The 12,934-nt window shown below is 41.3% G+C and overlaps 1 protein-coding gene across 1 annotated transcript in view; it reads left to right on the forward strand.

Annotated features, from left to right (window-relative positions):
- Nucleotides 1-12,934, forward strand: part of TRHDE (thyrotropin releasing hormone degrading enzyme) — a 619,915-nt gene that overhangs the window by 361,277 nt on the left and 245,704 nt on the right. The window contains exon 5 of the mRNA XM_083182555.1: nucleotides 4,311-4,424. Within this exon, the coding sequence (XP_083038681.1) occupies nucleotides 4,311-4,424 (114 nt within the window). The remainder of the gene's footprint in view (nucleotides 1-4,310; nucleotides 4,425-12,934) is intronic.

Consider the following 12,934-nt stretch of genomic DNA (forward strand, 5'->3'; position numbering starts at 1 on the left):
AATGTCTGATCATTCTTTTTTATTGTTTACATATTCATTTTCAGATAAAGTGACCATTTATTGTGTCATGAGTTTTTCACAATTTATTAATGTATCTCATATTTACTGGCATAACTGCCATGGGTGCAGGAGATGCAGCTGATATGGGGCCAGAGCTGCATTTCAGGGCCCACAGCTCCACTTACACCCATTAGATAGCTGCCCCCAATGCCTGCTGTTCCCCTTCACACCCAGTCACTAGAGGAAATGGCCACCACTGACAGCATAGCTGCCAATGGTGTAGGGAAGGGTGGGGCGGCCACATGTTAGCAAACATTACCACAGCCTGGCCCACCCACTCTGACCCTATCTGGCCAGCTCCCTGTAGCAAACAGAGCAGTACCACAATTTGTGGGTATTAATGGTGAAGGATCTAATGCCAGGAAGCGCCACCCATATCAGAAACCTGTGCTGTTTTAACATAGTGTCACCTGTTCATTGCCTCACTGTCTCTCTCTCCCCTTTCCCTCTGACACTGTCTCTCTCTCTCTCTCTCTCTGACACAATCTCTTTCCTGACATTTTCTCTTTATCTCTCTTTCTCTCTTTATCTCTCTCCCTGACTTTTATCTCTATGTATATTTCTCTCTGCCTGACACTATCTCTCTCTCCCTTCATGACACTTTGTCTCTATAGTAATTTCTCTTGATTCACGACACACTCTCTCTTTTTCCCCGGTCCTGTCTCTCTCTCTCTATCTCTTTCTCACTTTCTACCGAATGTCTTTCACATTCTCTCTCTCTCTCTCTCTCTCTCTCTCTCTCTCTTACTGAGAACCTCTTTCTTCTATATTTATATTTCTCTTCCACTGGCACTGTCTATCTTTCTCTTCCCATGATACCCTTTTTACACATTTCATCAGCTCGATGCCCACCACCCAGGGGCATCGAGGACAGCCCCAGGCTTCAGCATGGACAGGTAAGTTCTGGAGGGGAGACTCCTTCATTGGGGGGTCCCCACTCCCCCAGGACCCCTGTCCATTCTGATCGGTCAGGGGGTTAAAGCTTTGGCTGGGGAGACTTGTATAAAAAGGCTTCCCCCCGGCCCTTGGGCCTGGTGCTGGTTGTAAAAAATAAGAGGAACCCTATTCAATTTTTCCCCTGATTTTTACAACCAGGACCAGCTCTGTGATCCTGGGGCTGGTTATGGCTGTGGGGGGGAGACCCCACACCTTTTTTTCTAACTATTTTTTTTTTTCTATTTTTTTTTACACGGAAGCTGGCATGAATCTGACTGATCCATGCAGGCTGCCAATACGAAATTGTATTTTAAAATACAAATTTGTATTTAAAAATACAAATTTGTATTTAAAAATATGAATTTGTATTTAAAAATATGAATTTGTATTTAAAAATATGAATTTGTATTTAAAAATACGAATTTGTCTTTAAAATGCAAATTCGTATTGGAAAAAAAGACAAATTCATACGCCATCGGAAAACACGAATCGGTCAAATACAACTGATTAGTACATTTTCCTCCGGAATACGAATTTGCATATGGCTAAAACAGCCGTATGCATTTGTATTCATTCGTATTAAGAATACGAATACGGATTTTCATATTCTAAGTAAATTTCCCCCATATCTCTCAGAGACATGTGCTGTCAGGTAGTTTGTCTCCTAATCATTCCCCCTTTCTCTCATCCCTCTCTCCTTGACAATCTCTTTCTCTCCTGTTCCAACATGATATCTCTCTCTGATATCTCTGTTTCTCTCCCTGACACTTTCCCTTTCTCCATCTCTGACACTCTCTCTCTCTCTCTCTCTCTCTCTCTCTCTATACTGTATATATATATATATATATATATATATATATATATATATATAAAAGCAGCAGGATTGCCCAGCATCCCCTCTCCATTTAAAGAGTTAAATGCTCCGGTTCCTACTTAGGTCGTTACACGGCCACATATACAGTACAAGCGGGAATCAAGCGGCACTCGGTAGACTTCTTATGTAGTGAAAAACAGCAACTTTTTATTGAATATCCAACATATTTCGGGTACAACCCGCCGTCGTCAGGGATCTATCTCTCTCTCTCTCTCTCTCTCTCTCTCTCTCTCTCTCTCTCTCTCTCTATATATATATATATATATATATATAATATCTAATCTGCTGACCTCTTGATCCTATTGAAGAATGTACATACTAAGCTATTTTTTGTGTATGAGGGTCAAAGGGGGGCAAGCTGGGTACACACTACACAGCTTATCTGAGCCATTTAATCCAATAATCAGATTAATTGGTAATATGTGTACACAGCTTTAATGTGACCTTCCCAAATGCTTTATACTCATGCAAATCTCAATGTAAATATGTATACATAAATAAGAAAACTAATAGATGTGCGTCCATCAAGAGTTCTACCATCTGTGATCTTCAATCACTATGTACAATTACCTTTTTCAACATACAGCCATATGCATCATGCTTTATATATATATATATATATATATATATATATATATATATATATATATATATATATATATATATATATGGGGCCCAGCACTCACTACAACAAACTAACTCACCTTAACATTCAAATAATCAATTAAATAAATAATGGGGTTTTAGTTCATGAATTGATCAATGCATTTAAGCTTGCAGCCCATCGCCAAGGGACCCCATTTCACTGCAAGTCCTACACTAACAACTGATTTTTATGGGAACCTGGCAACTGTTTGCACATCATAGCTAAAATGAACATGTGTTATTTTCCTGGGTTAAAGCTCAACTGCCATGTCCTTATGGCTTTTAAAAGGTGAGACCATCCCAAACACAGCACTTGAATTAGTATTAAAGGGGCAGCTGTCACAGGTTTCAGGTAAATGAGCTTATCTAGGGTGCATGAGAAAGCTATGACCACAGTAACAGAGGTTAATTAAAAATCAACCCAAATATATAGATACAGAAGTACCAACACACTCGCCATTCCTAAGAATGGGGTGCAAACAGCACCCACTTCCCAGGATGGGGTGCATTGGCCTGTGACCACACACTTGGCGATGGGCCGCAAGCTTAAATGCATTGATCAATTCATGAACTAAAACCCCATTATTTATTTAATTGATTATTTGAATGTTAAGGTGAGTTAGTTTGTTGTAGTGAGTGCTGGGCCCCCTGTGTTTGTATTTACTAGAGTGTGTGGTCACAGGCCAATGCACCCCATCCTGGGAAGTGGGTGCTGTTTGCACCCCATTCTTAGGAATGGCGAGTGTGTTGGTACTTCTGTATCTATATATACATATATAGAAAAGGCTAACTACTCCTCCTCACCTCTATGAGGTGAAGTAGCACCTGTGACCACTGAAGGCCACTTGATGAACCAAATTACTCCTTAACAGAAAATGAAAGCAAAATTATCTGTTTCAAACTTGATGGATATGGAGAGAAGGAGCTGTGAAGACAGAGATTGGAGGTAGGAGCAGATAGGAACTAAGCCGTCATCCTGACAAGCTTTTAACTAGTAAAGAATAAAATTCAAAACCGCATAGTATAGTGTCTATATACGTATGATGAACTTCGACTAAAAGCTTGATGCTGTCAACACCATTTAATGTGTCTAGGGCAACAGAATTGTGAAGTAGAGTTTGTAAGTTCACTCTGTCAAAAAATGTCTTAAGATGCTAGTTCTATTTCGCATGGGATGTTGCTAAGGGCAACCAACCAGAATCTTCTCATTTATTTAGCCCCTTCTAGAAGATAATAGATAATATATATATTTTTCTGTAATTAATTAGGTGCAATTAGTTTGATAAATAGTATATGCTCCTATTTTCTGAGATATATAATATTTATACAGTACATAGATACCGAACATATGTATTTCTTTAGATTTGTTTCAGTTCAATGGACCTTAAATTGTTCTGACTTGCATACAATCAGAGGGCATGTACGAATGTACCTGCTTGCCGTAAAGGTCATTGGTGTTCATTTATAAAGCAAATTATATCATACTGACTTAATATTTATAAATAGAAATATGTTTATGCATGCATTCATTTTAACTGCCTAATATGTTGTTTATTCTTAGATTATACAATGTGTAGTTGTGTAATAATCACTTCAGGAAATTTGATTTAATGATTTATTACTATCCTTCAGATTCTGTAACTATGGTTTTAGTACCTCTCTCTGATTAATAAGTTATAAAAAGGACAGCATTCATTATTAATTGTGCTCTACATGAAACTGATATAGCAGCGCAGACACGGCAGGTGTAAAGTTGTTGTAATCTGGAACTCACAAGGCATACTTTGTTTTACAGTGGTTTGGGGACCTAGTAACGCCGGTATGGTGGGAAGATGTGTGGCTTAAGGAAGGACTGGCTCACTATTTTGAATTTGTTGGAACAGACTACCTCTATCCAGGATGGCACATGGTAAGAGCATTGACATTTACAAGTAAACTTGTTAGTAGTCATTCATCTAACATTCTTAAAATTACTGTACATTCTGTACTTCAGACTATGCGCCAAATGTAAAAGGGTGTGAGAACTAGAAAGTGAGAGATTTTAGGAGAGTTTTCCCATTTTTTTTTAAAGCAACAATCATTTACACTGAAAAACCAGGTTCATTTTGACATGTAATTGATTGGGAAAACTCTCCCAAAGGGCCCGAATCTGGTTCACTTGCAAAAGAAAATTCTCTCTCTAATGGACAAAACCATGTGCACTGCAGGTGGGGCAGACGTAACATGTGCAGAGAGAGTTAGAGTTGGTTGTTATTTTGTTTCTGTGCAGAGTAAATACTGTCTGCTTTATTTTTCCACTGCAATATAGATATCAGTTTGAAGTACAAACCCCACCAAATTCTAACTCTCTTTGTACAATGCATATCTGCCCCACCTGCAGTGCACATGGTTTTCTCCATTAGAGAGATAATTTGCTTTTGCAAGAGAACCAGAATCAGGCCCAACTTCTCACACCATATTACATTTGGCCCTACATTTGAATTATTTTTGTGAAATGTTAGAACCAAAATTTTCTATTTTAAAACTTACTTTAAGAACAAGAAACATTTAGAGGTTTACTTCTAAAATGATTGTACACTGACTCTAATAACTACTCTTCACCACTTAAGCTGCAGCCGCTGCCTTCTGCTGCAGTCCCTGCTCCCCTGGGGCTGCTGATTATGGCTTTGGCTGTCTGTAGCCGCTCGAAGGGGGGGGGGGGGGCAAGCATTTGTGTGTTTGGGAGCCCGAGAATTTGAGTGTTCGGGCGCAAAAACCCACGAGTGCTAACGAGCGGCCCAAACTTCCACTCGTGGGGATGGGGGAGTGCCCAGTGTATGATTTCTGTGGCAGGCAGGTGAGCGATGGGGGAGGGTGTTGCTGACAGATGGTACCAGATGGTGGTGCGCCATTTGTGCACTGCTGGAGCCACCACTGGCACTCACCTACATATTGTGGAACGGCCGCTGCAGCACTGCAGCTCAGCCCAGAAAACTTCTGTGCATACCACCAAAGTGGTTAAGGCATAATAAGTTTTTAGTTTAAACTCCAGGTGGGTTGCTTACTAAGGTGCACACTTACTAAAGACTCTACTAATGAAAAGAGGTGAAGTTGCCCATAGCATCCTAGAAAATTCTAGACAGAATATGATTGGTTGCTATGGGCAACATCACATCTTTTCATTTTTAGAGGCTTTAGTAAGTGTAACCTTTAAGTGTTTTTTAGTGGGTTTTAAACCCGGGTGCATCCAATTGTGTTTATACTCAAAATGTAAAATGACAACACTTTTGCTAGCCGTTTTTGATCTACCTGCAGCCATGTATCCATTCTAAGATCAGGGACCGGTGGCGAGTAGGCGGGGACCCGGGGGACCTCCGTTATAAGGGGATGTGCTGTAGATAATTACTGAGTTAACTATTTAATTTCTTTTTACTGGAGGCCGCTTATGATTTTTTACATTTCCACAAACATCAATTGTGTCAAAAATATTTTGCACAGGTTATTATAGAAATCATTGTTTCAGTTCTTGCTCCCTTATGTTGTATGATTGTGCAGCCAGATTTCTTACAGTATTTCATTGATTTTATAATCCAGTAATGATCTCAATACTAAGTGGTAAATTTACTAAGATCGAATGGGTTCAAAAGCATAACAACTCAATAGTCATCAGTCCTCATTCATGTCATCATTTTAGAGTTACACATTTTATTCCTGGTTACTAAAGAGAATGGGTCTGATTCAGAGATGGCAGTAATGTGAAAAAGAGCAAGTGCTTTAACTGTGCACCTGGGAAAAAACATATTGCACTGCAGGTGGGGCAGATTTCAAATGTGTAAAGAGATCTTGATTTGGGAGGCATGTGTCCAAACTAAAATCTAACTTTCAATGTAAAAATAGAGCTTCTACTCAATTTTGTGCTCCTTGCAGAAACAGCCAGCATTTACCATGCATGCATACAAATACAATTAATGAAATTAAATGTACAGTAATTGCATGTTTTTTCATGTACAAAGTTGTTTGCTAATTCTTATTTTACTCCCATCTCAGAATCTGGAGCAGTGTTTACTACTATGATACTTTGTTCTTGCAGAGTTTTACCGATTAGATTTCTTGATACACATACTGTATACATCATATTGTTATCTACATTGCTCAGCTTCTTCATTCAAACTTCTGAATATTATATAATGTAGGTTCTCTATAAGTTGTTATAGTGCAGTTAATAAGTGTAAGATACAATGTAGATTGTAGAATTGTTGGTACTTGTGGAATATCACGGCTCCCATCGTATGCCATCGTATGCCATATGTAGTGGCATACGATGCGATACGATTTTTACCGATTTTTGAGCATTTTTGCTCAAAAATCGTATGCGATCGCATCGGATGCCATACGATGGCATGCGATGCGATGCGATGGCACCCGATTTTGCACTGAAATGCATCAGAATGCATTGAAATGTGTATTAAACTAATGAAATGCCCCCAAATGCCATTTTTCATAGTGCACCACCCCCACTATCAACGTCAACCCGAAGCGTGGCGAGCGCAGCGGTACGTGTCCTACGACCTTTTCATACCCCCACTATCCACGTCGGCGTGGATTTGAGAATAGAATAGTGTGGCGAGCGCAGCGAGCCACCGAGCCCAAAGCGTGGCGAGCGCAGCGAGCCCCGCGCGGGGACGCGGATACCTGTGAAGCCCGCGAGGGGACGCGTATAGCTGTGAAGGTATCCGCGTCACCTCGCGGGGCTCACTATGCTCGCCACGCTTCGGGCTCGGTGGCTCGCTGCGCTCGCCACACTATTCTATTCTCAACTCCACGCCGACGTGGATAGTGGGGGTATGAAAAGGTCGTAGGACGCGTACCCCCGCCCCTCGCGGGCTCGCTGCGCTCACCACGCTTTGGGTTGACATTGATAGTGGGGGTGGTGCACTATGAAAAATGGCATTTGGGGGCATTTCACAAGTTTAATACACATTTCAATGCATTCTGATGCATTTCAGTGCAAAATCGGGTGCGATCGCATCGCATCGCATGCGATTTGATCGCATGTGATGCGATGCGATGCGATTTTTAGCATACGATCTGCATACGATGCAGGTCGTGGGAGCCGTGATACTCCACAAGTACCGAATTGTTATTTTCTGTTAAAAAACTACCAAAGTATTCGGTACTTGTGTAGTTTCACGGTGCCACTAGATAGGATACTAGATAGGATACGATTTAGTATGCGATTTGACATAAGATATCGCATAAGATATAGTATAAGATTTATTATCCATTTCATTACCCCACTATCCACTAGGGCACGGAGTTTATTTTATATAGTGTGGCGAGCCACCGAGCCCGAAGCGTGGCGAGCGCAGCGAACCCCGCAAGGGGACACGGATGTTGTTTCAAAGCAATTTGCATGCAATTCCATAAAATACATTCCGTGTACCCTCGCGGGGCTTGCTGCACTCGCCACGCTTCGGGATCGGTGGCTCGCTGCGCTCGCCATGCTATATAAAATCAACTCCACGCCCTAGTGGATAGTGGGGTAATGAAATGGATAGTAAATCTTATACTATATCTTATGCGATATCTTATGTCGAATCGCATACTAAATCGTATCCTATCTAGTATCCTATCTATCCTATCTAGTGGCTCCGTGAAACTACACAAGTACCAAGTATTCTTTTGGTTATGGTTGTGCTGCCCTAGTTAGGGTTCTCAGGTTGAATCCACCATTTTGTATGGATGTTAATTGATTTATTGTTCTTCTGTATTTGTTATCATTTGCTGCCATCTACTGGCCAGTTATATTAACCTCTATAAGATATCTATGGATGTAGTAATTACCATATGTATGTGTGATGTTACTCCGCTTCTTCTGTGAGCTCACTTCCAGTTCTTGTGTTTCTCTGGGTGCAGACATGTTCCCCTGAGCTACAGAAAGGATTTTGCTTTGACCTCCATGTGTCATCTCCCAAGGTATATCTGTGCATCATCTCAAGGTACTGCAATGAACTACCTCAAGCATTCCCATTGTATCTTCCTTACTGGATCTTTACGTGCAACTGGTGTTGCTAAGGGAAAGAGCATAGCAAGTTCACTATCTTTCATTGTTTGCATAAGGGTTGCCACTCACAACTATCAGAGACTTCCTTCACTTACATCGGTGGCAGAATAGTCAAAGAAAACCTAAGTCTACAGCATCTGCATGTATACACATAGTCTGCAAGCAAGTTTAGAGCTGGCCACCATCTTATGAGAACACATGGCCACACGTGCTTCCTAACTCAGCTCTCCACCTATAAGTTAAAGCACAGTTATATCTTCAAGAGGCAGTTCTAAGCAAGTTATAACATGGCCACAAAAGGTTCTGTGGATTCCTCTGTGGCTGGACAAAAGCAAGTCCATCGTGCCTCTGATAACTCAGATTTACAGGAAGGTTCAAGCTTACTGAAGAACAAGGTGTACGCCATAAACGTGCGTTCAAACCGACACAAAAGATTATAGAGAATTTTGAGACAACCAGAGATGAATTTCGTGACAATTTAGATGACTTATGGCAAAGAGTGGAACACCACAAAGCAGCTCTCCCACACTTTAACAACAATGCAGCAGAGTTAACCGCAGTTTTGAATTGCTTATCTACCGCCCATGATCGCTACCAGAGACTGTTCACAAAATACATCACATTCCTGCGTAATTCTGATTTTGATGATGCCTCAGCAGAGCTAGCTGAGAGAGAGACTCTACTCCAAAGAAATAATACTTTAGTTCAAGATGTTAAAAATAAAGCAGAATTCTGCATCGCACACTTACAAGAAGTTAGGTCACATCGATCAACCTCAACCAAGCTTACATCATCATCTGCCAGATGGTCTCGTTCCAGAAGGTCAGCTTTACATGAGAAGCTAATAGAATTCCGTGCAGATGCAGAAGAAGCTAGTGTCAGAAGTTCCTTTGCTAAGAAGCAAGCAGAGGTAAGAGAAAAAATGGCAAGGATGAAGGCTGAGGCAAAGATCCTCCAAATGGAAAAGGAAGCAGCTGCCTTAGCCAAACTGAAAGTTCTTGAACGAGCATTAGGCGATGATACTGATCTGAACCACTTTATCCCAGGAGAAGTAGAAAACCCAGCAGACTGCACTGCTGATTAAGTTCTAAAGCAACTACCAACCATACCTCCTGCTTACCATGAAGATTCAGCTCTCAAAATAGAAGCTTCTAACTTGCGCATACCGATGCCACCCCTAATCTACAACGCAGACATACCCACATAGCAACGGGTGCTGCCACCTACCAATGACGAGGCAATTTCCAGCTACAAACTAGCAGATTATCCAGTGACCTCACCAGATATATGATATGCAGAGAGCTTATAAACACCAGTCTCTCGAAGTTAATAGACTGTACTGAAAACTATAGAGCCTGTAAATCAACCTTTGAAGCTGTAATACATGATCTTAACTTCCCCCGCCAAGGAAGAACTTGACCTGCTCGTCAACTGGTTACTCCCAGAATCTGCAGAATGCATCAAGACATTAAGAGCAGTTCATACCGGCCACTCAGAGGAAGGTCTTGCTGCAGCATGGGAGAGACTTGAACAGACTTATGGCAGTTCTGAAGCTATAGAAAGTGCCTTATTCAAAAGACTTCAAGACTTCCCAAAGATAACTAGCAAAGACAACTGCAAGCTCAAGGATCTAAGAGACCTATTAAAAGAATTAGAGCTAGCCAAGTTAGATCCTCATCTGACAGGACTGAGTTACCTTGACACTGCTCATGGCATGAATCCGGTGGTGTCCAAACTACCTTACAGCATGCAGGGAAATGGGCAGACCATGGTTCAAGGTACAAACGAGAACATAAAGTGTCCTATCCCCCCTTTTCATACTTTTCCAGATTCATCACCGACCAAGCTCGGAAGATGGATCATTCAGCTTCTACTTCACTGAATCTATTCCAGCAGCTTCATCATCATCCTCAAGGTATGATAACATTGCTACCAAACATAGAGACTTAAGGAGAACAGTACCTGTCAGAAAGACTAAAGTCCCACTTACTGTGCCCTCCACTGCCAAGCAAAATGCTCCTGCTCTTAAAGAAAGGGACTCCAGTCGTATGTGCCCTATCCATAAAAGGCCTCATCCTCTAAAGGAATGTCGTGGGCTTAGGGCTAAGACTTTGCAAGAGTGCAGAGAAAGCTTGGAGTGTGTTACAAGTGTTGTGCCTCTTCAGACCACATTGTAAAAGATTGTAAAGCTATCATCAAGTGCAATGATGCAATAGTGACAGACACGTTATAGCCATGCATCCTACTCTACCTCCAGAGAACACACAACTTTCAACAGTGCCTAACCCCATTGCAAAGCATGGCGAGGAGCTACAAGCTCAAGACTCAACTACAACCACTGTTTCCTCATCATGCATGGAAGTATGTGGGAAAGAGAACAATCCCAAATGCTGTACCAAGGTTTGTCTGATCAAGGTCTTCCCAGAAGGGTCTCAACATGTATAGTTTGGAGCAGAGAAGGGAAATGGGGAAATTATAGAAATATTCAAATATAGGAAGGGTTTAAACATAGTACAGGAGGGAAATTTTCTTCAAAGGAAAATAAGTAATAGAACACAAGGACATGCACTGAAACTGGAGGGAGGTAGGTTCAGGGGAAATGTTTGAAAAAATTACTTCACAGAAAGGTTAGTAGATAAGTGGAATAGCCTCCCATCTGAGGTGGTAGAAGCTAGGACAGTAGAACAGTTTAAACATGCTTGGGATAGGCATTTTAATATCCTTACAAAGAAAAAAAAATCAAAAAGGGTTGAGATTACCTGAAGGATAAAAAAGGGGCAGACTAGATGGGCCAAATGGTTCTTATCTGCCGTCAAATTCTATGTTTCTAAGGGCAATCTGAGAAAGCCACCAGAATTTACGTTATTATAGATGAACAGAGCAACAGATCACTAGAAAAACCTAAATTCTTTGAGATTCATATTCCCTCGACACCTGCTCCGGTCATACAGAAACTTTTGGCAGAAGGGCCACTGGCTACGTTATATAATCAATCAAGGGGAATACCCACATACCTTTACCAACGTTAATTGAATTTGACCAGATACCTGATGAAAAAGAAGAAATTCCTACTCCAGAAGCTGCACATCATCATCCCCACCTAAAACACCTTGCTAAAGAAATTCCTCCTATGGACATGAATGCTGACATTCTACTATTATTGGGAAGAGATATTCTGAGGGTCCATAAGGTACACCAATATTGCAATGGTGCAGACGACGCCCCATATGCACAAAGAATCGATTTAGGCTGGGTAATTGTGGGCGATGTGTGCCTCGGCAAAAGACATAAACCTTCTCAAGTCAACTCCTTTAAAACGTATGTGCTCAAAAATGGTCGCACAACTCACTTTAAGTCATGCTCACATCACTATGAAGTAAGGAAAAATCTCTCTGACCTCATCCAGGTGCCAGAAGTAATTCCTACACCTTCTGATGATTTAGGAAGATCAGTGTTTTGCACAACACAAGATGACATTAGAATAGACTTGTCCATAGAAGACAAAGAGTTTATTAAGATGATGGACAGTGGATTCTCTAAAGATGAAGCTTATCAGTGGGTTGCACCCTTACCATTTCGGAATGTAAGAACAAGACTGCCAAACAACCGAGAACAGGCTTTATCCAGATTCATGTAATTGCAACGTACATTAAAAAGCAAGCCTGAAATGAAAGATCACTTAGTGACCTTTTTGAATAGGATACTTCAAAATGACTATGCGGAGCTAGCTCCACCCTTGCAAGAGCAAGGAGTATATCACACACGCCAAACCCAAGCAGATCAGGGTGGTATTCGACTCAAGTGCCAAGCATTGTGGCATATCTCTAAATGACGTTCTCCTCACTGGTCTGAACCTAACCAATAATCTGGTAGAAGTGCTTATGAGATTCAGAAAGGAGCCAGTTGCCATTACCGTAGACATTGAACAAATTGTTCTATTGTTTTATTGTACGTCAAGATCACAGGAATTACCTTAGGGTTATTTGGCACCAAGACAATGATACCAGCCAGGAAATGGTTGAACACCGCATGAAGGTGCATGTGTTTGGTAACAGTCCTTCACCCACAGTCGCTACATATGGCCTTTATAGGGCTGGAGTTTTCCCGACACTTCATTGAAAGAGACTTCTATGTGGAAGACACACTCAAATCCTTACCTACGGCAGAGGAAGCTATAGATCTGCTCAAAAGAACACAAGGTATGCTTTCTAAGGCTCATCAGAGGTTACATAAAATTGCTTCCAATAGTGCTGCTGTCATAAAAGCCTTTCAACCCAGCAATTATGTCACAGAACTTAGGGGGTTATTCTAGTTCATTCTTTCTGACAAAATCCTTCTTAGATGGACAAAACCATGTGCACTGCGGGTGGGGCAGA

Source organism: Crinia signifera, chromosome 4, assembly GCF_055691185.1.
Source record: "Crinia signifera chromosome 4, ASM5569118v1, whole genome shotgun sequence".
In the NCBI taxonomy this organism is placed as follows: domain Eukaryota; kingdom Metazoa; phylum Chordata; class Amphibia; order Anura; family Myobatrachidae; genus Crinia; species Crinia signifera.